Source organism: Pimephales promelas, chromosome 9, assembly GCF_988280905.1.
Source record: "Pimephales promelas chromosome 9, fPimPro1.hap1.1, whole genome shotgun sequence".
Classification (NCBI taxonomy): Eukaryota; Metazoa; Chordata; class Actinopteri; order Cypriniformes; family Leuciscidae; genus Pimephales; species Pimephales promelas.
The window spans coordinates 36,918,751-36,945,612 of record NC_142777.1 but is presented as its reverse complement, the minus strand read 5'-3'; the positions used below and the strand labels follow the sequence as shown (position 1 = coordinate 36,945,612).

Below are 26,862 nucleotides of genomic sequence, written 5' to 3'. Positions count from 1 at the left end.
ATTCCTGCGGCGCATATGAGGCGTAGAGCGCATTTCTTTCGTTGAATTAACCAAATGACTCAAAAAAAGATTTGTTCATTTTGATGAACAGGAGAGTTACGAACGCACAACATTTAAAACCCTTTGAAGCTGCACTGAAACTCTCATTTGGTCCCCATTGAAGTCCATTATATGGAAAAAAAATCCTGTAATGTTTTCATCAAAAACCTTTTGATGAAGAAAGAAAGACGTGGACATCTTGGATGACATGGGGGTGAGTAAATTAAAAGTTTTCCAAAAGTGAACTACTCCTTTAACTCCCCTCCTCCATAAATATGAATGTTTTCCTAATCATTTCTTCTCACTTGTGTTTGTTCTGTGTAACGATCAGAGCGTCGCCGGAGCCACTTTAATGAAATGTCTCCGATATATAAATAAACTCCATAAATAAGCACCGCGTGGTGTGTAATTCTCAAAAGGTCCAGAAATCCATCATCATAATTTTGCATTACATATCCGAAGCTCTCAAACACACACACACACACACACACACACACACGCACTTATCTTCAGAGATATATCAACAACACAGAGGCTCAAAGTTAACGTTTCCATTTCATTTCTTTTCAGAATTTCTACAAGGACATCAACCGTGAGGGGATGTACATCAGGTAATTTCCATATTTACTGTGTGTGTGTGTGTGTCTGTGTTTGAGAGACTGTGATTGTGAGTGTGTGTGTGTGTGTGTTTGAGTGTGTGTGTATAATCTGACTGGAGATTATCTTGGTCTTGCTGAATTAATGTCAAAATCCAAAGGATAAGCATCCAAGCAAACACACACACACACACACACACACACACACACACACACACACAGAGACAGACAAACGGACAGAATGAGGGACGGAGCGAGACGTATCCCTGTTGTTTGACATACTGCTACCTTACAGGCACATTAAACATAAATGACTGCAGCGCTGCATTCTGGGTAAAACGTGAGCGAACTCTCTGATACTCTGATCGTCAGTGTGAGACGAATGAATGTGTGAGAGTTTATAATCTCAGCTTCTGATTCAGATGTTTCTCAATGAACATGATCAGAAACATGTAATATTCAGCTTTAATACACAAACATCATGTGTTACTATCATGACCTTTGACCTGTGAAATAAGCAAGTAAGGCATAATTGCATTAGTATGTATAATGTTCAGTACAATATAATATTTACTATTCAGTACAGTACAATATCAATACACCTCAATATAAGAATTGCTTTTTGCAATTATTGCCAGTTGTAAACATGAATCTGAATTTAATATTGGGTTATTTGATCATATTGCTCTTGGAATACATGTGTGAAGCCATGGTTTATTGTGATTTTACCACACTTCAGGGTGTTTAGGCTCTGCTTCATGTACGTAACCCCATTAATCTTCAACAACGGCCTCAAGCACTTTGGGACTTTATGCAACACTGCCTCCTTGTGGTGGAAAGGAAAACTTGAAGTATAATATTGGAACGGAATAATATAATATCTATTTTATACAATCATATATTTTATATTTATATTTTTTAAATATATTTTTGTTATTTGAATATAATTTATATCACTCTGTGTTTGTTTCTATATATGTATTTAGTCGAGTCGCATTTATTTATATAGTGCTAGCTACAGGTTGCAGCTTTACAGAAATGACAGGAAAATAATAATATATAAAATAATATATATAGCCGCTCTGGAGTAAACCGTGATGTCATCGTCCAGCTCAGTTGAGTTCTTATATAATAGTGTCAATGCAGTAATGCAGGCAGATCAATATTATTGTGGAAGCCAATGGCAAAAAGTGCCTTTAAATATATATATTTAAAGTATTACTAATAATATATATACATGAATTGCTAAAAAATTAAATCATGATTTAGTTAGGCTATATATACATATATAGATGCACAATTGTAAATAATATTTTATACTTTAGAATATCACATTTATTTTATATTTATAAAAAAGTTATAATATATTTTATTTATTTAAATATAATTTATAATACTGTGTGTGTTTTTATATATATATATATATATATATATATATATATGTGTACATGAAATGATAAAAAATATATAATGCTTAAATTATTTATATATATATATATATATATATATATATATATATATATATATAATTTATGATTTCTATTTTATACTTTATAAAACATATATTTTCTATTTATAATTTTTTAATAATATAATTTAGTTATTTGTATATAATATATGTGCATTAATTTTAAATGTTCTGTGTATGTGTCTCCAAGGTATCTGTACAAATTACGGGATCTTCATTTGGATGGAGAGAACTACACAGAGGCGGCGTACACACTCCTGCTGCACTCCAAACTGCTGAAGGTCAACACACACACACACACTTCATCCGGACTGTCCACTGACTTGTGCTGTTTTTATACTGAGATCATGATATTTGTTCATCGCCAAACTGAATGTTCGCAGTTAACACATTATCTTGGTGTGTTTATTAATCATGATTTCTCCTTGCGGAGATCATTGGCTAGGAGCTGATTTCAAGTTTTGCCATCTTGGTGGGGACGTTTGTACACACACACACGCACACACACACACACACACACACACTGATTGTTTTGATTGGTTCACACAAGACGCATCTTCTCTGGTTGATTTACTGTCGTCCCTGGCGCTCTGTGTGCAGATCAAGCCTCCAGGTCAAATTTATGACATCAGTTCCTGCGAGCCAGGCGGCAGATTTATACAGCTCTCTCTCTCTCTCTCTCTCTCTCTCTCTCTCTCTCTCCAGCAAGAACACTGCACAGTCCATACATTTATATGATGTTTAATGTTCTTTAATTACACACAGTCTGTCCTCCCGTTAGAAACCACTTCAGTTCGACCTCTCGCTTTAGTCACACAAACCTTAATCAAACTGAAAATGAAAGGGTTCTACATATACAGTATATATCTAGGGTTCTTGTCTCAATTTTAAACAACAATTGATGCCAAAAAGGTTAGAAATGTATTCACTGTCATATTTAATTATTATTTTTTTCTTGTGATAAATATGTTTATGAGCTGCTTAATTCATAAATTTTACTTAAAATCACTGTGAAGCTGCTTTGATACATTCTGTATTGTGAAAAGCGCTATATAAATAAATGTGACTTGACTTGACTTAAAACTAAATGAATGAATTAAAACTAAATCCACAGAATGATGTCATGATCTGAACCCCTAAGGGGCCGTTCACATATCGCGCCTAAAAACGAGTAGAAAACGCTAGGCGCACGCTTTCTCCTTTTTCCAAAGAAGCGCTAGGGCGGTTGCACTCCGGAGGCGTCTGTCGTTGCTAAGCAACCATCAGCTGCGCTCTCCATTACATGAAGGAAATTTCAGCAATGGATTTCCACCACCGAAAAACCCTTGCTGTAACTCTGTTACAAGATTTATTTACTCAGAAAAGTAAAAAAACGCTGCAGTGTTTGGGTGCACCCCATACTACAAAAACGCAAGAACCATGGGGAATTTCACCAGCTGATTCAGGAACTCCGCCTGAACAATGGGAGGTTCAAAGCCTATTCCAGAGTGGACAAGGACCACTTTGATTATATTTTAAGAAGAGGTAACAAAAATGTCGAGGAAGCTGATTGGTTGGTTCGTGTCACGTGACCTACGGTGCGCTTGCGGCATTCTGAAAAGTTGAGATGTTTTTATCTCGATGCGGCGCGGACGCGCCTGAAAAAAAGAGGGCGTCGCACCGCGACCGCGTCGCTTCCATTATGAGCACGCATACCGCGCGCCTACATTTGAAATAACGAACTTGAGCGCGCAAAAGACGCGATATGTGAACCGGCCCTAAAAGGTTCTAAATATGAAGCGTGTGACGGAATCCTTTAAAGTTCTATTTAGAACCTTGTCTTTAGGAGTGAGATTGGCAGTTAATAACCGACATACACATTTTGAACATCGACACTGTCGTTGAACTGAACTGAATCGATATTAATCTGACTAATGACACTGTTTTCTTAGAGTGAATGTGGATGTCATTGATTCTGTTGTTGTTTGATGTTGATGTTGTGGTGTATCTGCAGTGGTCAGAGGAACAGTGTGCTCTTCAACTGGACTATCAGACGCCTCAGTCCCAGCGCCAGCTCAAAGAAACACTCTACGACACCATCATCAGCTACTTCGACAAGGGCAAGGTCAGCAGATACACACTCTTTAACTGTATAGTATCACATTGAAGGGTTAGATCCCCCAAAAATGATGTCATTAATGACTCTCCGTTCATCTTCAGGACACAGTTTAAGATATTTTAGATTTAGTCCGAGAGCTTCATTGGAAATGTGTGTACGGTGTACTGTCCTTGTCCAGAAAGTTAATAAAGACATCATCAAAGTAGTCCATGTGACATGAGTGGGTTAGTTACAATGTTTTGAAGCATCGAAAATACATTTTGGTCCAAAAATCACCAAAAAATATGACTTTATTCAGCGTTGTGTTGTCATTTTTGGCTGAGCTAACCCTTTAAAGTGACTTCTCAGAACTGGATGTTGAAGTGTGACGTGTGTGTGATCTGGTTTGTGTGTGTCAGATGTGGGAGGAGGCCATCACGCTGTGTAAGGAGTTGGCGGATCAGTACGAGATGGAGGTCTTCGATTACGAGCTGCTCGGACAGAAACTGGTAACACACACTAAACTCTCAGGATTACTTGGTGTTTTAGCATTTTCCCTCTTTGTTTATTTCATTAATGAATTCCTGTTGCAGAATCAGCAAGCCAAGTTTTACGAGAACATTATGAAGATCCTGCGGCCCAAGCCGGACTACTTCGCTGTGGGATATTACGGATGCGGGTTCCCTCAGTTCCTCAGGGTCAGTGTGTGTTTATGATCTGTCCTAACTGTCCTAACAGATACATAATGATGTGTTTATTGTATTTAATTTGATCAGAATAAGGTTTTCATTCACCGTGGGAAGGAGTACGAGCGCAGGGAAGATTTCCAGAGTCATTTGATGAGTCAGTTTCCCAGCGCTGTGAGACTCAACATCACCACCATGCCTGGAGATGACATTAAAAACTCAAACATGCAGTGTATCCTTTACTTGTACTCTGTGGCCATATGATTTTTATATATGTATGTAGTAGTGATGGTCTTGGTCTCGACTTGGTCTTGGTCTTGACTTGGTCTTGGTCTCGACTTGGTCCTGGTCTCGTCTTGGTCTTGGTCTTGGTCTTGGTCTTGGTCTTGATCTTGATCTTGGTCTCGACTTGGTCTTGGTCTCGACTTGGTCCTGGTCTCGACTTGGTCCTGGTCTCGTCTTGGTCTTAGTCTTGACTTGGTCTTGGTCTCGACTTGGTCTTGGTCTTGACTTGGTCTTGGTCTCGACTTGGTCCTGGTCTCGACTTGGTCTTGGTCTCGACTTGGTCTTGGTCTCGACTTGGTCCTGGTCTCGACTTGGTCCTGGTCTCGACTTGGTCTTGGTCTTGATCTTGGTCTCGACTTGGTCTTGATCTTGGTCTCGACTTGGTCTTGGTCTTGGTCTTGATCTTGATCTTGGTCTTGACTTGGTCTTGGTCTCGACTTGGTCTTGACTTGGTCTTGGTCTCGACTTGGTCCTGGTCTCGTCTTGGTCTTAGTCTTGACTTGGTCTTGGTCTCGACTTGGTCTTGGTCTTGACTTGGTCTTGGTCTCGACTTGGTCCTGGTCTCGACTTGGTCTTGGTCTTGGTCTTGACTTGGTCTTGGTCTCGACTTGGTCCTGGTCTCGACTTGGTCTTGGTCTCGACTTGGTCTTGGTCTCGACTTGGTCCTGGTCTCTGTCTCGACTTGGTCTTGGTCTCGGTCCTGGTCTCGACTTGGTCTCGGTCTCGACTTGGTCTCGGTCTCGTCTTGGTCTCGGTCTCGACTTGGTCTCGGTCTCGTCTTGGTCTCGGTCTCGACTTGGTCTCTGCCTTTTTTGGGTCTCGATACCCTCTGGTCTTGGTCATGGTCTCGACTTGGTCTTGGTCTCGTCTTGGTCTTGGTCTTGGTCTCGACTTGGTCTTGGTCTCGTCTTGGTCCTGGTCTCGGTCTCGACTTGGTCTTGACTTGGTCTTGGTCTCGGTCCTGGTCTCGACTTGGTCTCGGTCTCGACTTGGTCTTGGTCTCGGTCCTGGTCTCGACTTGGTCTCGGTCTCGACTTGGTCTCTGCCTTTTTTGGGTCTCGATACCCTCTGGTCTTGGTCTTGGTCTCTACTTGGTCTCGACTTGGTCTTGGTCTCGTCTTGGTGTTGGTCTTGGTCTCGTCTTGGTCTTGGTCTTGGTCCTGGTCTCGACTTGGTCTTGGTCTCGACTTGGTCTCTGCCTTTTTTGGGTCTCGATACCCTCTGGTCTTGGTCTCGGTCTCGACTTGGTCTCTGCCTTTTTTGGGTCTCGATACACTCTGGTCTTGGTCTTGGTCTCTACTTGGTCTCGGTCTCGTCTTGGTGTTGGTCTTGGTCTCGTCTTGGTCTTGGTCTTGGTCCTGGTCTCGACTTGGTCTTGGTCTCGACTTGGTCTCTGCCTTTTTTGGGTCTCGATACCCTCTGGTCTTGGTCTTGGTCTCGACTTGGTCTGGGTCTTGACTTGGTCCTGGTCTCGACTTGGTCTTGGTCTCGACTTGGTCCTGGTCTCGACTTGGTCCTGGTCTCGACTTGGTCTTGGTCTTGGTCTTGATCTTGGTCACGACTTGGTCTTGATCTTGGTCTCGACTTGGTCTTGGTCTTGGTCTTGGTCTTGGTCTTGATCTTGATCTTGGTCTTGACTTGGTCTCGGTCTCGTCTTGGTCTCGGTCTCGACTTGGTCTCTGCCTTTTTTGGGTCTCGATACCCTCTGGTCTTGGTCATGGTCTCGACTTGGTCTTGGTCTCGTCTTGGTCTTGGTCTCGTCTTGGTCCTGGTCTCGGTCTCGACTTGGTCTTGACTTGGTCTTGGTCTCGACTTGGTCTCGGTCTCGACTTGGTCTCGGTCTCGACTTGGTCTTGGTCTCGGTCCTGGTCTCGACTTGGTCTCGGTCTCGACTTGGTCTCTGCCTTTTTTGGGTCTCGATACCCTCTGGTCTTGGTCTTGGTCTCTACTTGGTCTCGACTTGGTCTTGGTCTCGTCTTGGTGTTGGTCTTGGTCTCGTCTTGGTCTTGGTCTTGGTCCTGGTCTCGACTTGGTCTTGGTCTCGACTTGGTCTCTGCCTTTTTTGGGTCTCGATACCCTCTGGTCTTGGTCTTGGTCTCGACTTGGTCTGGGTCTTTTCTTGGTCTCAATACCCTCTGATCTTCATCTTGGTCTCGACTTGGTCTTGGTCATATATTAATATATATGACTTCAGCCCTTAAAAAAAATCTTAACTCTTTTTTTCAATGATCATAAATTATGATCATTGATCAGTTTTATTCGATTTTTTGCTCTTTATATTAAATTATATCATCGGTTTTATATTTTTTATTTTTTATTTATAATATATTATTTTTTATTATTTTTTCATTATCTTCATTAACTTTATTTTGTTTAGATTTTTTGAACTTTATTAAATTACATTATATATATATATATATATATATATATATATATATATATATATATATATGTGTTTTATATGACTTATATTAATATAAACGATTAGAGAATGCTTTGATATGTTTAAATATAAGTGGTCAGTGTGTTGTTCTTATCCGGTCCGGATCAGATATCCAGTGTTTTACAGTCCAGCCGGTCCTGGAGATCCCGCCACGGCTGAAGAACAAACCCGTCCCTGATCAGATCATCAAGTCAGTCTTCAGCTCTCTGAACACACACACTCATCTGTGTGTGAACTCTCCTCCTCATGTCTTCTGTCTCTCTGTAGTTTCTACAAGTCGAACTACGTCCAGCGGTTCCAGTATTCCAGACCCGTGAGGAAAGGGAAAGTGGATCCTGATAATGAGTTTGTTGTGAGTCCTAACATATCCAAACTGTTCATCAAGCTAATTATACTCATTACACACTTTCAGAGGCACATTTACACATTACATATCAAACGCCTATATGTTCAACAGAATGATCAGACTCTTTTTACTTTCAAACAGAGCAAGCATTTAGATTAAAGTCATATTAATAATTCTCACTTCATGCGCAGTTTTAATGCGAATAGATCCACTCGGACGCAAGTGTAACTGCTTCAACACATTCAAAGCTCAATAATTGTTGCCAGATCTCTCTAGAAAGACAAGCAATGTGGCCTGATAATAAGACCCCATTTTTGTGGTTTCGGCATGTAAATTGATTTATTTTAGCATAAACTTGAATAAAAAACACAGGCGGCAAAGAAAATCTAATTTCACTTATTAATAACAATATTTCACATTTACAAATGGCTAAAATCATTGAATAAATCTCTCCAGTGTTATTTTAGTATTGTTATAAACTAGTATAGTATTTATCAGACTATATTTTATTGTTATATTTTCAGTTTTCATATTAATTTTAGTTTGCTTGTCATTTGAGTTTTTTTCTTCTTAGCTTTAATATATTATTCACAGTTTTAGTTTGTCATTTTAGTACTTTTTTCAGTTTCTTGCCAAAACAACATTTCTGACGTTTTTCATCTATTTTATTTCGGCTTTATTTAAATTAACAAAAGTGATTTTGTCACACGGCTGCTTGTTTTATGTCACTTGTTTATATTAGTCTAGATTATAATTTTTTCCCCCTATTTTTCGACTCGATTGGGGGGCCCCCTGGTGGCCAAGATGTGCCAGAACATCATTACCGGTATAATATTAACAGACTTTGTTGGATTCTGTCATGTACAATCTAACAAAGTCTGTTACAATAATAATAAATAATAATACATTTTAATTTTACAGTTTTCTTTTAATCAATAATTGTCACTGTTGAACCCTTGCTCTTATTTCTCAGTTGTCATTATTTAAGCAAATAATTGAGTTGATATGTTTTGAGACACTTTAAGAAGTTTTAAAGAGTTAGTAAAAGAGATAAAAATATTTAAAAATATTTAAGTAGGCTATCTATTTTTTTATTGGCTAAGTATTTATTTTGTATTTATACATAAACTTAATTTATAATGTATCATTATTGCGTGATATTTGTGTCAATAGTCGTCAAGCACAGGTGACTCCCCCCAAATCAAATTCTGCTTATTAGGGCCCCAAAATCCTTGAAGAGTCTTTTGTCCCTCTCACACACACACACACACACACACACACACACTGGTTCATTAACTCTGTTCTCTGTGTCCTGTCTCTTGTCTTCAGTCGATGTGGATCGAACGCACCACGTTCATAACGGCGTATAAACTCCCAGGAATCCTGCGCTGGTTTGAGGCCATTAGCATGACCCACGTGAGTGTCCATCAAACTCTGCCGTACTTCACACAGTGTACACTAACTGCCTACTTTACAACAGTATGCAAAACAGCAGTGTTGGGAAAGTAAAACTGTAATTAATTACAAGCTGCTAACTGTACTAATTACTCTCTCTAAAAAGCATTGCATTACTGATTACTTTCTAAATCCCACACTCTTAGAAGAAATGGTTCTATTTAGAACCAGAAATGGTTCCATCCCCCGCTTCATATATGGAACTCCAAAATGGTTCTATATAGAAGCATTTTTTTGGTAAAAGGTTCTATTGGCCAAGTATGGAACCCCAGGGTTCTATATAGAACCCAGAGGAACCCTTATAGAACCTTTTAGGGGTTCCAAATACATAGCGCCGATTCTATATAGAACCTTTTCTTCTAAGAGTGCATATCAACCTCGAGCAGTTAAACAATACAATTAAAAATGGAGACTTCTCTTTTAATACTTTCAAATATATGAATATAAAATTGCATACATTATTCTTGAACTGACCAAATTATCTAAAGGGAGAAGGTTAAATTATAAACGCATTATAAATCCACTAGTGTTATAAAGAGAATTGTTCTATATTCTATACAGAATTGAATGCAGTTACATCAGAAGTAGCTGTAATTAAATACACAAATATGAAGAGTAATCCCTGACTTTACTTTTTCAGGGGGAAAGTAATTAATTATGTCGTAACGCATTACACCCAACACTGCCGTATACAACAATAAACATTAACCAGTCGTTTCTACATTGTCACATGACCTCACTATGTGTAATTATTTTTAATGCATTGACATTGGGTTTCATCTCAGAAATACGTTTATATTTTGTATTTTCACGTCTCATAATAATTAAGAAAGAGCTAAAATTTGAATTTACCATAATATAAATTCAAGTGTGTGCTTTATTGTATGCATACAGAAATGGTGTATAATGTCCTCCTGTAAAACACAACATTAAGTCCAAAAATCAAATGTATGTGTACACTATGTATGCATTGTTTTACAGAAAATCACGATGTTAATGTTTATAGTATCTTAATATCTTCATGTTTTTGTAGCATTTCGCAGATTAGAGCTGGACAACAATATAGTTACATTTGCGACTATCGCTCTTAGAAGAAAAGGTTCTATATAGAATCTTAAAAGGTTCTATCAGCGCTACATATTTGGAACCCCTAAAAGATTCTATACACTCTTAAAAAAAGGGTTCCTCTGGGTTCTATATAGAACCCTGGAGTTCCATACTTGGCCAATAGAACCTTTTACCAAAAAAATGGTTCTATATAGGAGTTCCATATATGAAGCGGGGGATGGAACCATTTCTGGTTCTAAATAGAACCATTTCTTCTAAGAGTGCACAATCAATTCAAGCCATTGAGATTTGCTATATATAGTATCACTTTACAGAAGTGCACTGAATGTATTCAGATAAAGTTGGATGTGCTTATATTGCATATCCAACTTTATATGAAGAGCCGGGTGATAATATCGTCACATTTTACAACAAAAAATTAATAATGTAGTATGCGCGTTCAAACATATCCAAACACTTCCTCTATAATAGCAAAAGTGGACACACATCATTATATTACTGTATATATCGTATTATATAATAATGTTATTATGTGGTTGATTGCAGTTGTTTATTTTCTGTAAAGCTGTTTAAAACCGTATATTTTGTATAAAAGCTCTATACAAATAAACTTGAACTAAAGATATAATAATCTGTCAGACGACGGTGAGTCCGCTGGAGAACGCTCTGGAGACGATGGGTCAAACCAATGAGAAGATCCTCACCATGATCAACCAGTACCAGTGTGACGACACATTACCCATAAACCCCCTCTCCATGCTGCTCAACGGCATCGTGGATCCCGCCGTCATGGGCGGCTTCGCCAAATACGAGAAGGTCAGAGAGACGCGGTGTGTGTGTGTGTGAGGCGATCCAGAGAATCTCTGAGAATGGTTCTTGATCTGTGTGTGTGTGTGTGTGTGTGTGTGTACAGGCGTTCTTCACGGAGGAATACACACACGAACATCCTGATGACAGAGACAAACTCATGAGGCTCAAAGACCTCATCGCATGGCAGGTCAGTAACATTGTGTTTCTCGTTGTTGTTGGGTTTGGAGAGACGTTAACCCGTGTGACTCGCGCAGATCCCGTTGCTGGGCAGAGGAATCAGTCTGCATGGGAAAAGAGTGACCGATGACCTTCGACCTTTCCACGAGCGCATGGAGGAGTGCTTCAAACAGCTGAGGAAGAAGGTGGAGAAGGAGTACGGAGTGAGAGAGCTGGTAAGAAGGAGACAGGAAGTGATGTTGCTCACAGGAAGTGATGATATTTGATGTGACTGTGTTTGATCGTGTTCCTCTCGTCTAGCCGGATATGGACGAGAGACGGTCCACTCGCCCGCGCTCGATGCTGCGCTCAGTCCGACAGTCCATCTGCTCACTGGCTGGATCTGAATGTGGAACGCCCACTAAGACACACCCAGAGAGGTGACCACAAACACTCATTTATAGAAATTCTAATTTTTCATTTTATATCTATATATATATTATAATTGAGAAATGTATAAATCCGACACACTACTCAAACTTTTTTGTTTATATGGTTTATAATGGACTTTTATCAGACACACCTACAAATGATTCATTCCAGTGTGTGCCTTGCTATATTTCTTTTTTTATAGAAAAAAATATTTATATATTTGTTTTAATATTTATATTTAAATTATTTGTGTTAATATTTGTTATTTATACATTGCTTTATCATTTCTTTAAATGTTAGACTTTAAATTGCATTACATTTTATAGAAAATATTACTTTTTATCGTTTTTGTTTTTGTAGTTTTGTTTTGTAATGTTGTTTTGTTTTATGTTGTCTGTATTTTAAATTGCGTATGTTTTTAGGACCCCTCGAAAATGAGACGTTACATCTCAAGGGGCTATCCTGTCAATATATTCAAATTTTATTCCATATTATTTTTTATATATATTAACAAAACATTTTCTTTATGTTCTGTATATTAGAAAATAATTATTTCATTGTATTAATATTTGTTTTAGTATGTATATTTTAATAATTACATTAATAGATTGTTTTACTTGATGATGATGCTAAATTAAACTGGGGTAATTTAAAAGAATTTATTTCAGTAGTTTTAGTTTATACATAAATTTATATTTAAAAATATATCAGATTTGTTATAAATATATTGTTTTTCTTTTATTAATATTAGTATGATTTCTGAGATGATGCTAAATTAAATATGCCATGCGAGGAGGTCGTGTGACAACAATATAACATGATACTTCATTTTTGAAGTAAATAAAATTGTAATTGTTTGTCATTGAATAAAGTTTTCTGTCTGACATAATATTTTTAGAAAGTAGTTTTTTTATTTCAAACCTAACCTCTCTCTCTCTCTCTCTCTCTCTCTCTCTCTCTCTCTCTCTCTCTCTCTCTCTGTAGTTTGTCTATGGACAGTGGCCCTCCTCTGTCTCCGTCCATCATCCCTCATTCCAGTGGAAGTATCAGTGTGATGGATGAGAGCGGTGTTGAAGTGGAGGTGAGGATGATGAAGACTGCTGTGACATGTTTCGACCAATCACAAAACAGATATTAAAACCAGGACTAATTATTGCAGCTCTCAAGAGTGACATCATCATGCTCCTCCCCTCTGTTGTTCCAGGTGAAACTGAGGAAATCCAAGAAGAAGAAGAAGCCCGGCCGCGGCAGCATGATCTTCATCAGCGAAGAGAAGGAGCGGAGCAGCACCCTCGACAAACGGGTGAGAGACACACACACAAATACATGGAGGACTGCACAAAAAGTAAATACATCCAAGATTAAATTCAAAAGTAAAATAAATAATCAAATGTATTCAAATGTACAAATAAATAATAAATAATATTATTATAAATAATAATATAAATAATATTTATTTGTACATTTGATTATTATAAATAACTAATAATCAAATGTACAAATAAATAATCAAATAAATTCAATTGTTGTAAAAGTAGTTTAATATACTGGACATTTTACTACTACTTTAAGCTCATATTAACACTGCATGTACACCATTTGTACTCTAAAGATTCATTTATTACACAACAGGAACAATTATGATGAAGTACAGTATTAAAGGCAAAACAGCACCTAAAATACACACATGCATGTCAACCTAAAAATTAATTTGATTTATTAAAACACAATACAGAAACATTAAAATACCTCTAATTGATAAATTTATTGAATATTTTTACAGGTTTGGTCCTTCATTAACCTGTTTGTGATTTTATTTAATAGGGATTTTGATGTTAATTATTAAATTATTGCATTGTTTAAATAAATAAAAAATCGTGTATTTATGTTTTCTTAGACAGTTTCCTCTGATGACAGATCACTCTAATTGTAATGTGGTCTGTAAATCTGCTTTGAAGTGATGTGTATTGTGAAAAAGCGCTGCACAAATAAACGTGAATTTAATTGAAAATATTATTATGGTAATTATTATCTTCACTTTATCTCTCTAGCTCTCCAAGAAGCAGGAGTTTCGCAGCGACACGAACCTGTCAGAGCCGAACATGAGCGGCAGCGGCCTCGTCAACTCCAGATCTCTGCCTACTATCACAGGTATACACACACACACACACACACACACACACTTCTGCTGTTCTTATCTGAACTTCTGGGTGTGTTTGTATGATCGTGGAGACATTTTCCCACTCTTTTCATTCCACTCGTCCTGTCCTCAGGTCTGTCTCTCTCAGTAGCCAATGGGAGTGAGGAGGCGGAGTCAGCACGGTCCAAGCGCGACAGTAAGAGTGTGTCTGTGTGTCTGCCGTCTGACCGCACAAGTGACCGTCGCTCCAAAGGAGTCATAAACCTGCTCTTCAAGACCAAGGTAACACACACACACACACATGCCACAAACACTGGGAATTCTGGGATTTTTTATACTTCATTATTCATTAAAAGGCCTGTTCTTACATATTTTGCCTTTCCATGGCTTTTTATTTGTTGATTCAGCATTGTGTGTGTTTTTCAGCATAGCTCCAAAGCTGAAGAAGCAAAACCCTCTTCTGAGGCGTCTCATGATGCGTCCACTCATCGCTTTTGAGTCGTTTGTCTCCTAATGTTCTTTACATTTTTGCTTTTGTTTCTGCTGTTTTAACTATGAAGACAAATGCTTTATTAAGCTGATAAAGTTACTGAGGATTTCCTCCTGTTTCATCTTAAACTGTAGTAAAATTCAACTCTGATTTCATTGAATGTGTTTGAAACAAACTTTAATGAAATGAAGTCATGATTTGTCTTGATTGTGCCTTGAAAGTCGTGCTGTGCTGTCAGCAATAAACTTATTTTGGACTCATATTTGGAATACATTTAATTATTAATATTATGGGCAACATTGGTCGTATGTTTTAATTGAAGAACAGGAATGTTTGTTTAATAAAAGGGGAAGCAGAACGGTTCTATTTTACTGTTTTTTTTTTGTGACATAAGTGTATAAAATAATCATATACTGTATACAGCACATGAATTTCCATTGCAGTCATGACTCATGTTCTGAGCCTAGTACTGAGCCCTGTGGTACTCCATACTTCAACTGATCAATATGACATCTCTTCATTTACTGATAATGAAGAGATCTTGGGGGCGGTCTCTTTCAAAAGGCCTCGGCCCGTTCTCCACTCGATAAAAATTTGGCGTCGATATGTGATAGACTTAGACTTGTGATCGCAGTAGAGAATCAAATATGCAGAAACTGAAGGATGTCATTCACTAAAGTAAGAAATCACTTCCTCAAATGTGTAGGAATAGATGTGCTAACTTGACAGTTTTCAGTTTCCGTCTGCATGACAAGACAAAAAAAAACAAACAGACAATACGATTATTTTTATCTGCAAAACAGAAAAATATTATATATAAGATTTATTTATTTACATTGTTTAAGGATGTTTAAGTCATTTCAACTTAAATTACATTAAACTGACTTAAATGAGTTAAATCTACATTGTAAAATGAGCAATGTAAAACCATATGTTGTCATAACTTATTGATCATATATTTTTTTACAGTGTTAAATGAATGTGGATTAAATGATGCAGTTCCCAAGTGTTTGAATCATATGATTTCATTTTTTTTTTTACAGATTTAAAAAAAAAAAAAAAAAAATTCGGTTGCGGTTCAGGGCTTCCGGGAGACCAGGGACAGTTGTAACACTTTTTGCAATTTTTAGCAATACATCAAAAACCATTTATACTGGAATATCCAATTTGTTATATTATAAACTTCAATCCGTCTACTGCTGAAACAATGTATTAAAGTGGTTTTATGAAATATGTATAGGTTGCAAAATTAATTTCAATATAGTATCTCCACTGTTACAACCGTCCCAGTGTACAGGGACGGTTGTAACGTATGTCAGGGACGGTTGTAACATGTCTAAAATATAGGCTACATAATGAATTAATGATTTAACCTACTCAAAATGGAAAATATTATGTATCAGTCATGTTATTGTGACTATTAATTTATCCAGTATCCAACTCTGGGAAGTGTCTTTGATCCCTGACTCCTCTTCTTGTGGAATCGGTGCAGGGTCACATGGCAAATGCCATATGATGACATTTTACATTTAATTTGCTATGCACAATGCACATTTTACTTTTAATTTGCACATTAAATGGAAACTATGCAGTTTTTTTTAAACTTAATTAGTTTTTAAAATATAAACGAAACTTGGTTGGTGATACAGGGACAGTTGTAACGGGGCGTTACAACCGTCCCAGTATCACCAACCATGTTTTCATCTCATGTGAGCTAGCTTGACTGCTAGTTTGACACTTGTTAGCCATTTCTATTTTTAGCTGAAAAAACAATGATTCTAATAATACTTGTTTGAATTAATAAAATTTTTATTTTATAACAGCATCCAAAAAAGTACATCAGAAAGAAAAGTAATTTTTTTACCTCAAAAACAACCTTTTATTGATAACTCTGCCAGAAAGTTTCAACTGTAGCTCCCTTTTGGAAAAAAATGGTGGGAAACTACCTGAGCATGAGCAGAGTGAGTCTCATCACTCTAGGTTGTTTCTGATTGGAGGAATTCAAAGTGTTACAACCGTCCCTTGTTACAACTGTCCCTGGTCTCCCCATAGTATATAGTAGTAGTATATAGTATTTAGGCGTGTTCATTATACAGCGAAGATGGCGAGTCTGCATCGTCAACTTTATCAATTTATCAACCATTCAAATGTTTCATGCATAATCATTACTTTCGCCGGTTCTTTGCATAGACAGTAAAAGAAAGGTTCTTTGTGGCAAGCTTTATTTCAGGTGTTTTGCGTGATATCTCTGCGGCTGCGCCCCCTGTGTTGACGCTTCACACTCATGTCCAGTTGGTGGTGGTAAATACACGTTTTAGCTGGTTTGCCAACCACCATAAAACTCCAAAAGAATAAAAGACAAACACTTGCTGTGTCCGAAATCACCCATTACTCACTACATAGTGGACTATATAGTGAGCTCGCCATTTTGTAGTGCTGTCCGAATGTATAGTGATGATGGTATACAGCTCTTGCATTAGATGTTCCACAATCAATTATAAAAGAGGTTGATATTATTTTGTTCAATTTCATTTGGAAGAACAGACCGCATTATTTTATAAAAACAGTTCTATGCAATCCAATTGAGGATGGTGGTCTAAAAGTACTTGACTTTAATACTGCTAATTGCGTATTTAAAAATAAATGGATAAAGAACTACTTGAACTCTAAGGGAAAAATTTGGAATATCATCCCTGAGTACATATTTGATAAGCTGGGGGGTTTAGATGTTTTTAGGTGTAATTTTGATGTAAATAAGGTTCCGATAAAGCTTAAGGGACTGTATCTTTTCTCCCGAGCTCGTGTTGTCATCAGCGGGCGCTTAGAGCGCGGCCGACGTTTTCAGCTAATGGGCTCTATGCACGGCGGTATTTCCGGTGAAGGATTAAGGATGCTCGATAACTTCCGCCGATCATAGAGTCCAATGCAATACCGAGAATTTATATTGAATTTTATACTCCATGGTTATACTAATGAAACGTTAGTCACAAAAACAGATAAAACAGACACCCCTCGTTGTGTTTATGCTTCTTTTTAAAATTATATTAAATAAACATAACTATATATAAAATTACATCTAAACGTATGTACATTTCGTTTCAAAGACGGGAGGACAGCAAATATTGAAGACTCTGCCATAATCCCGTTTTCTCCGGTTTTCCTCCGCTTTAATCTACACAACCGGAAATGGACGAGCATCCTTGCGTCAAATGCGGAACTTATGCGTGCATATAGCCCATAGGGAACAGCCTCTGGTGGAACGGCAACGGCATTCTGGCGTTCTATTGCGCATGCGCGGCATTAACTGCTACTTCTTGACGTTCTACTGTAACCGTCTACTACGGGAGAACAGCTGATTTGCCGTAGTCGTTACTACTTGACAGATTAAGACAGTTAATGTTATGTTTTGGCATTGAAATCGTTTCTGTATATCATTAAGTGCTAAAATCAACCCTTCTCTTTCTTTTTAAAACCACTTTCTTTTTGTATTTTGTCTGATGATTAAATTATTCCCTATGCCGTCCTCTTTACTGTTGCTTAGTGATTTTTGCGCTCTTTAACTACGGCAGTTAACTGTTTATTTCCGGCTGCCGTCGCCGTTCTATCAGCAGCTGTTGCTTAAAGTCCCTAATATCGGCCACCGGGGGCCCACGAGGCTGGGGCTGTCTCTTAAGAAATACCTCGGCCCGTTCTTCACTCGATAAAAATTTGGCGTCGATACGTTGAGTTTTCGCCGAGATATTTGCGATTTTCTCCCGAGATCAGCGGGCGCCATTTCAGAGCGCGGCTGACGGTTTTAGGCTAATATCTCTGCGAATAGTCCACCAAAAATGATGTATATATTATACATTGCAAAAATGACGAATATATTATATATATATATGACGGACAAAAATATATAGCTTGGCCCATAATAATTCTATATGGTTTTACATCCCCAATTTGTTTTTTTAAAAAATGTGGGGTGTTAAAATTTATATTATTGGACAACTGATTCAGATCACTTGGACGTGGCAAAACGTGGTAAAAACGATATAAATACTGTTTGTTTTCTCACACAAACCGCTCGTTTTGTGTCTTAGGCCATCAATGTGTACTTACATTTACGAGTCATTAAATCATGTTTAATTTTGACTTCTTTGTGCATGCTCTTTTAGAAAATCCCCATTGACTTCCATTATATGACTGACAGACAAGAACGGTTTGACCAAAAAATGTCAAAATTGAAAATACTGTGGAAACAAAGACACCTACATCTTGGATGCCCTTGAGGTAAGCTAAAACATACCAAAAATTAATTTCAAAGTGAACTATCCCTTTAAGAAGCTCTGCAGGGGGCAGCCTTGGAATTTGAATTGTTCAAGTGATTCTGCCTCTGATTCTTTCCGAAAGTTTCTTTTACCCACAGAGAGAGGAAACTAAACCACTGGAGCTTCATCACTGTGAGCACTGAGTGAGTCATGATCTCATGTTTTAATGTTACATCAAATTCACAACTTGTTTGACACAAACAATGACAACTTGACTGCTGTTAGAGAATGATTCCCAGATAATTAGCATCAGTTTATCATGAGTGTCTGTAATTTAGCCAACAGTTTAACAGCCTGTGTTCACTGACAACCCCTGCCCAGAACAAGTAGTTTAGGGCTAGTCATATTTCTTAATCACACGATGACTGACATATTATCACATTGTAAACATCTCTCTCTCCAAATAGGCTTAATAATTGTATTAGCACTAAATAAATTAAAGTGTATTGCATAATTGATGTTATAGTTGACTTTTAAAATCATGTCATATTTTACAATTATATCCTGGCTATGGATGCATTAATCATTGCATCTTTCTTTCAAATATGTCAGGTAAAAAGCAATTAAGCATTCTCTCATTCGCCCTGAGAGGAAAGCCCCCTAAAAAGCCCAGGTTAGAGGATGCTGGACAGAGAGGGTGGCAATACAGGAGTCCAAAAAGGCAACAAACACTTACAATAAACAACACCAGTCATAATCTGAAATAATAATTTTTATTAAAAATAAAAGCAAGGAAAATTGATATGATGCATAGTATCATTTACAAATCAACACATTTCGTTTACAAACCATGCAGTTTGACAATGTCAACACAAGTTGGCAGCACTAGATTTTGTTGGCTACCATCATCTCAAGCTAAATGTGCATTCCCAAGAGACAAAACATGAAAGCTAATATTTATTTTGCTACTATTTATAGAAGTATACAGCCTGGAGACTGATGGGTTCCTGATGGTTTCACATCTAATACTTGACATTTTCTTTCTTTTCTTAATTTCTTGTCCACTGGTCACGGCTATATATATATATATATATATATATATATATATATATATATATATATATATAAAAAAACTCATACTGAAAAGTCTTGACAAGGATACATTGCATCCTTGTCATGACTTTTCAGTGTGTTAAATCTCTTTTTGGTCCATTTTACCTGTAAAAGAAAAAAATAATTTGGCTCATTTGAATATAAGGACTTTTTCACGTCCAGCCCTCGTTAACAATCATATATCACTCATAAATAATAATAGTAGTTATTCAAATGAATGTATAGGGGGAAAAAAACAGGAAAAACTTGCAATAAATTATGCAGTCATATGATCATCAGTAACTAGGCTACACTCATATTGATGGTGAATACTAAAGATTGTAAGGTCAATTTAAAGTTAAACCTAAGAATTCGAAAATGATTACCTGCAGGAGTGACAGTGGTCAGAATATCATCATTATTGATTGTGACTATTTCTTCATAACAAAAGTCAAATGGCAAGTCAAGTGATTGTCTATTTAGAAATAAAGAAATAAGCACAAGACATAACCATCTTTGTGCATTAACATAAATCTATATCATATAGAATTTTTACTTTAAAGCTGTAGTCCGTAGTTTTCCCTCTTTGTCGAAATCTGCAATAGTCATTCGCGGAATTATCAACTTTACGTGAGTTTTGCCTCGGCATGGCACAGTGCGGATGAACACATTGGCCCTCATTAATCATTCTTGCGTAGAAACGGGCGTATATGTTGGCGTAAGATTATGCTTACACTCCTCTCACCGCCTGATTTATGAAGCTGTGCGTACCTTTGAAATCCAGGTGTACGCAAAGAACGTATATTGACAAGAAGTGAAAGCCAATAGAACGTTACATTGCAACACCAGCGCCCAGCAGCAGCCCTACGCTTCTGCCATTTTGGGGTGAAAGCGGCTCGGCTGTCATAATATACATATATTTAGTCCAGTGTAGAGATCATTTTTAGGTTGAAATAATTAGGTGATTATTTAACTCACAACAGTTAACTTTATAGCAGTTAAAAAGAAGTTGCTACTAAACCGGGCTTTTACCCCCATATAACTTGAGACAGGGAAGTTCAAGGATTTAATTAATTATAGTACTCTCCACATTAAGTGTGACAGGTAAGAATAAAGTGATATCAGTTCATAAAGTTTTAATAACATTAGACCGTTTCCCGGGAGGTACTCATTACTTACAAAAATAAGTTATAATATCAATGAAATAAATTAATTCAGCAAATAAATGTTGTACTAAAATGTAAATGTTTGACAATATATAACAGCAATAGAATAGCTTTACAGTAAACAGTTTTTTTTTTTTTTTTTTTTTTTTTTGCAGTACTAGCCTAATGACCGTTAAAGCAAGACTATGTAAACAAACAAAAAAACACAGCCAATGTCCAAAGTGGCAATTAGTTATAGGATAACGGACACAGCGCATCAATGATCATCATGTTTGTAGCATGATCCAGGGATTAAAATGTCCGAAATATATTTCAGGCCTAGTGGAGTTGGTAACTAATAGCCTAATAGTAGTAAAAGTGTAAAGTTGCATACAATGGAAATACTCACTAATGCAAGAAAAAACTACCTCAAAAAACTGTTATCTGTGCTGTTGTCCAGTAACTCCAGTTGGATTTTTCACCCCGATATGGCGGCCGTGCTACCGAAGCGCCATCTAGTGGCTGTTACCAAAAAAAGCATCAGAGTTTCGCCTCTTGTTCTTCTATACTCTTTGGTATACGCAATGCCTGCCCTTGATAAATCCCTCGGCCGAAAACGATCGTCATTAGAATAACACGCCCCTAAATATTCAAGTCTCCGCTCCCTATCGCCCTCGTTTTACGCCATGGACACACGGAAGACGGCAAAGGAGAGAAACTTCTCCGACGTGGAGCCGAAATGACCTATCACAATTGCATTGTTTTACAACACGTCTTTTGAATTAGCATTCAATTTGCGAATCACTTCACATATAATAGTGATGATGATGATGATGATGTGATGTGGAGTACCATTCATTCACATTAATAATTGCATGACAATTTGTAATATTCTTATTATTATTATCGTTTGTATTAAATGACGCTTATTGTTATTTAGAAGAAGGATCGTTATTATTATTATTTGTTATTATTATTATTATCATTAAAAAGAAGAGGAATGTATTTTTTATTATTTTGTCAGTCTGAATTATTTTTTGGTCATTGAAAGCCTTTCATTAGCCTACCGAACCCAGTCCTTGCGCACCTGCCGGGGATAGCTAATCCTGAAACGGCAGGGTAAAGTCCACAGGCTCGCAACTGAAGGAATACATATATGCTTACAAATCGCTTTGGTAAAGTCACACAAATTAAACATTGAAATCCATGTTGCACAAAAATAAACACTGAAGTTTATAATTTAAACTAGTTTATAATTTAAACTGTTTTTTTTTCTAATATATCATATCTTTTAGTTTGTCAGTGCGTTTTGTGGTGTTAGGAATTTTTCTCCGCATTTCCGCACTAACTCAAAACGCGCGTACACCACCTCCTGAGCTGGTGTAGGATTTGAGCGTGGCGTACGCCAACGTCCATATTGATAAATCTCAAAGTCACCGTGGTTTTGGGTGTGCGCTGGAAATTTGGTGTACGCACTTTTGACAAATGAGGGCCATTGTTTGAGGAGTGTGTGTTTCTGTCAGTCACCGCCAGTGTGGAAACTGGCATTAAGAATCACAGATTATACTTTTGGGAAGTATGACCAACATAAGAATTTTCAAAAAGCATTACAGTAAATCGCACTGATTAATCATATCACGTCAAACCATGCAAATTATACTTTGTTCCAAAATTGTAAATGTTAACAACATCAGTGAACGAGACGGAGGGAAGTTAGTTAGTGAAGGGCATGACAATTTTGGACTGGAGTACAGACATGATGTAAAGACATGCTCAAACCACCAGTCCCACTGGAGTTAAAAATATTATTACAAGCTTACCGTTTTGAATCGAGCTACGGCAAGCAGATAGATAGAACACTGGCTGGTTATGTATTTTGGATCATTTTTAACTAGAGGTGTGCGATATCGCTAGATTTGGTATCGATCCGATACCAAGTAAATACAGGGCCAGTATCGCCGATACCAATACTTTTAAATAATTAAGGTGGATGCCTCTTCAACCTAAATCTAAATGAATTTTCATGACTTTTGTTTTTGTGATTTGCATTTTGGGTTATTAATCAGTTAAAATCAATACTACAAAAGCTTTTGTTCAGAAACAACTTTTGGTTATTTCTGTTTTATTTAAACAAAGTTACAAAGTTATGACTTCACAAATACAACAAATGTAAAAACAAATAGGCCTACTCTTTTCAAGTAGCATGTTAACAAAAAATGTTTCTCTTCTTTAGTGCACTTCTTTTCAGGATTTTTTTCTTAAATAAACAAAGTCACAATTTCTCCGTCTCTGATTGTGCTACTGTAGACTAGAAATGCGCGGCCGCGCGCGCCTGGCTGGTGGTGGTAGTCCTGGAGCGCGCTAGCTAGTGGTGAGTCACGTGACGGTACAACACAGGAGAAGGGGACGAGAGCAGCACTAGGATTACAACGCATTCTCACCCCAAGGCGTCACCTTTGACCATGCTTCAATATTTGACGTTTTAGGCGCCCTTTAGCGTCACTTACATGACGTGATCCTACGGCGTCTTCTAACTGACGCTAAAGGAAAGCGTCTGTTAGAGGACGCGGTTAGGTTTAGGTGTGGGGTGGGGTGAGAATGGGCTGAGGATTACAGAGACCTTGCTCTGCTCTGTGACAGCAGCAGTATTTTGACAAACACGGTCAGGTCGCAAAACGAGAGAAACTGAAACTTAAGTATCGATATTTTCAAAGTCAATAGGGCAAAGGAGCGCTTCCTGGACTTCAAGGCTATATGTTAAAATTGAGGTGCTCTTGGATGGGAAACTGTATATAACGAAAAGACAAAGGAACTCCAAGGCACACTCAAATAGAAAAGTTAAAAAGCCTTTAATATCCTGGCTTGGTCAAATTAACCATCTAAAAAACTCCAACGCGTTTCGGCTACATGCCTTCTTAAGGCATGTAGCCGAAACGCGTTGGAGTTTTTTAGATGGTTAATTTGACCAATTAAGCCATGTTGTTAAAGGCTTTTTAACTTTTCTATTTGAGTGTGCCTTGGAGTTCCTTTGCCTTATCGATATTTTCACGTTGGTATCGATATTATCGATATTAGTATTGATCTGCCCACCTCTATTTTTAACCCCCAAAAGTTACGGACTACAGCTTTAATAAAAAAAAAAAAATAAATAAATCTAGATGATCTGTGGATACATTTTAAAATCAATGTTAAATGTGTGAGAAAAAAAGGTAGTGTGAAATGAAATGTAACAATTCAAATACTGTAATTTGAAAATAGTCAAATCTTACGTAGTCGTTCTCTCTTCAGGGGTGGATGAACTTCGCTTTCTTGTAGATGCTCTACCTGGAGGATTCTGAAGATAATAAAGATACTGAATGGCAGATTAATCAGAATAAGGTTTTATTTTATATGGTTTATATGGGTTTTTTCCATCTTCACAAATAAGAGAAGGTCAACAGTTCGTATCTTATTTAAAACATAGTATTTGACTTATTTAGAACAAGATTTTTTTTTCTTACCAAATAACAGAAAATGTGAAAAAAAAAGTGCATTTTGAAAGTCAATAGCTTTTTTTTTCTTTTGGAGCTGAACAGGAAGGACATCACATAACCATAAAGATCACAACTATACTGTTTCTGTTCAGTCATCAGATCATACTGCAGGAAACATGATCTCACCCTTGTGATTCCTCCTGAAACACACGGCTTCATTGCTTTAGGAAGAAAAAGAAAACCTGTGAGGATTAAAGGCTGAACATGACTAAAGTCTAACCTTTAAAGAGCATGGCGGGGCATGTTGTCACATTCACAGGGAACCTTTCAGCTATTTAGCTCAATTTTAACAATTTAATGATTATACAACAAAATGTCAAATGTAACACGGACATCTTGACCCAGTTTAACATTTATGCTAAGAACAACTTTTTATTATCCAGAATATATTACCCAATATGATTGTGAATTTTACATTGTATTCACAAAAGCTATTCTTACTAGGAAAGTTTTCAAAAAAATATAGTTTTAAAATATAGACCCTTTGACAATGACTCCCGAGAATAATGCTTTTCATAAACTGTCATATTTTGAGCAGTTTGACTCTCCATTACGTTGTTTCAGACGAGTGACAAATGTAAAAATAACACTACAATAGGGTCTCATTTGTTCATGGCATGCATTTCTAACAATAGGCAATATACTTCACAGCGCTTTACTGTTCATTGTAGTTTCATAAAAAATAAAGTAAAAAAATCAGTTCATATTAGTTAATTTTGATGATGAGATGAACATTGTGATTAATACATTTTGTATTCTTCATTCTTAGTTCATGTTAACTGACGGAAACTAATGTAAACAAATGAAACCTTATTAAATAGTTACAAACTAGAATCTTTGACATACCTGAATAGACTTGTGATCGCAGTAGATAATCAAATATGAAGAAACTGAAGGATGTCAAATTTAACATGAGGAAGTGTCTAAAAAATCACTTCCTCTGTCACAGTTCTGTCACCCTTGTCTGGGTTTCTCTTGATTTAGTGACAGAGCTGTGCCACTCCTGGTTTGTCATGTGTTTGTTTAGTCTGGTCGGTTGTGAGCACATGGCTGTCATGTTATTTCCTTGTGCCATGTGCTCTCCTGTCTATTGTCTAAACCCCGTCTTGTTATCTCGTTATAGTTTTATTTCCCCCGCCTGCCTGCCTCGTTACCCACTTATGTTTGTTGCCCTATTTAATCTCCCTGTGTTTGCAGTCCTGTGCTGGTTCGTTGTCCATGTTCCTAGTGTTTCCTGTATCCTGCCTGATTCTGTCTAGTTTTCCCCCACGAGGGAGTTTTTGTTGTAGTTTTGTTTTGTGTTATTTACTTAATAAATATACCCATTGTTTTGCACTTGAGTCCCCGCACCTTAATCCATCCATTCCGTGACATCCTCAAAACAAACACAAACACACATGTAAACACAACTTTTCACTGACAGTTTTCAGTTTCTGCCTGCATGACAAGACAAAAAATCAAACAAACAATAAGATTATTTTATCTGAAAAACTGAATAATGTTAAATATAAGTTTTATTTAATTACCTTTGTTTAAGAATGTTTAAGAAATTTCAACTTAAATTACATTAAACTGACTTAAATGAGTTGAATATAACATATAAATCCATCGTTGCAATCAATGTCCTCTTATTCAGCTTTTACAAAGCATTTGAAGAGTTTACTATCGCTAGCTTGATGCCTTTTATGTTGTTGTTTTTTTATTTATTTTATTATTATTATTTTTTTTTATTTTCTAAGCATTGTTTGTTTGTATTGAATTGCTTTCTAACTTTGTTTTTTTGTGTGTTCTGTTTTTTTGTTGTTGTTCTTCTTCTTTTTTTCTTCTGTGATGCTGCTTAGTCTGCATATCTCGTGAGTTTATAGGAGTAGGAGTGGAACTCATATACAAGCCTAGTCTGGCTTCGTTCCCTCCTAGCATTGTTCTGTACTTGTACTAAACGTGCTAAACAAATAAACCTAAACCTAAACCTACATTCTTTGCTCATTATCACCAAAAGTTAATTTTCATCAAACTTGTAGGATCAACCAATCAAGGCTTTTGAAATGATGACTCGTAGGCCTACCTAGCAACAGGGTCAACTACACCTCCTAACTAAGATAGGATTTTCCATTCATTCCTTGCTCAGAGTTCACTGAAAATGTTCTGGAATCACTTCTAAGGATACGGCCCTGATCTGTTTCAGTTCCACATCGTCATCATTAGAGCCATAACCAGAATGTTTTTCCCCAAAAAAAGAGGAACATTTATGTTTCCAGCCGTGACCTTGCAAAGCATTATGATTATCTGTGTGGTTTACGATAGTTCCTTTTGCAAATGTGGAAAGTAACCGTTTCTCAAAAACAAGAATG

The 26,862-nt window shown here is 37.1% G+C and overlaps 1 protein-coding gene and 1 long non-coding RNA gene across 3 annotated transcripts in view; one reads left to right on the top strand and one right to left on the bottom strand.

Moving 5' to 3' along the window:
- dock2 (dedicator of cytokinesis 2) overlaps positions 1 to 14,751 on the top strand; it is a 103,902-nt gene extending 89,151 nt beyond the window's left edge. For both annotated transcript variants that reach the window (XM_039654900.2, XM_039654898.2), the window contains exons 35-52: positions 610 to 650; positions 2,294 to 2,384; positions 4,097 to 4,207; positions 4,600 to 4,689; positions 4,774 to 4,878; positions 4,957 to 5,098; positions 7,703 to 7,784; positions 7,862 to 7,946; positions 9,270 to 9,356; positions 11,103 to 11,279; positions 11,377 to 11,460; positions 11,528 to 11,665; positions 11,751 to 11,869; positions 12,846 to 12,942; positions 13,066 to 13,164; positions 13,913 to 14,012; positions 14,135 to 14,283; positions 14,428 to 14,751. In XM_039654900.2, coding sequence (XP_039510834.2) covers positions 610 to 650; positions 2,294 to 2,384; positions 4,097 to 4,207; positions 4,600 to 4,689; positions 4,774 to 4,878; positions 4,957 to 5,098; positions 7,703 to 7,784; positions 7,862 to 7,946; positions 9,270 to 9,356; positions 11,103 to 11,279; positions 11,377 to 11,460; positions 11,528 to 11,665; positions 11,751 to 11,869; positions 12,846 to 12,942; positions 13,066 to 13,164; positions 13,913 to 14,012; positions 14,135 to 14,283; positions 14,428 to 14,499 — 1,869 coding nt within the window. In that variant the 3' untranslated portion in view covers positions 14,500 to 14,751. The remainder of the gene's footprint in view (positions 1 to 609; positions 651 to 2,293; positions 2,385 to 4,096; positions 4,208 to 4,599; positions 4,690 to 4,773; positions 4,879 to 4,956; positions 5,099 to 7,702; positions 7,785 to 7,861; positions 7,947 to 9,269; positions 9,357 to 11,102; positions 11,280 to 11,376; positions 11,461 to 11,527; positions 11,666 to 11,750; positions 11,870 to 12,845; positions 12,943 to 13,065; positions 13,165 to 13,912; positions 14,013 to 14,134; positions 14,284 to 14,427) is intronic.
- A 4,747-nt stretch (positions 14,752 to 19,498) lies between these two features.
- Positions 19,499 to 25,602, bottom strand: LOC148977607 (uncharacterized). Its single transcript, XR_016169751.1, has 5 exons — positions 25,358 to 25,602; positions 24,638 to 24,672; positions 24,248 to 24,312; positions 20,220 to 20,308; positions 19,499 to 19,959 (listed from the first exon to the last, which is right to left on the bottom strand). It is a non-coding gene; the product is annotated as an uncharacterized LOC148977607 (long non-coding RNA).
- Between the last annotated feature and the right edge of the window lie 1,260 nt (positions 25,603 to 26,862).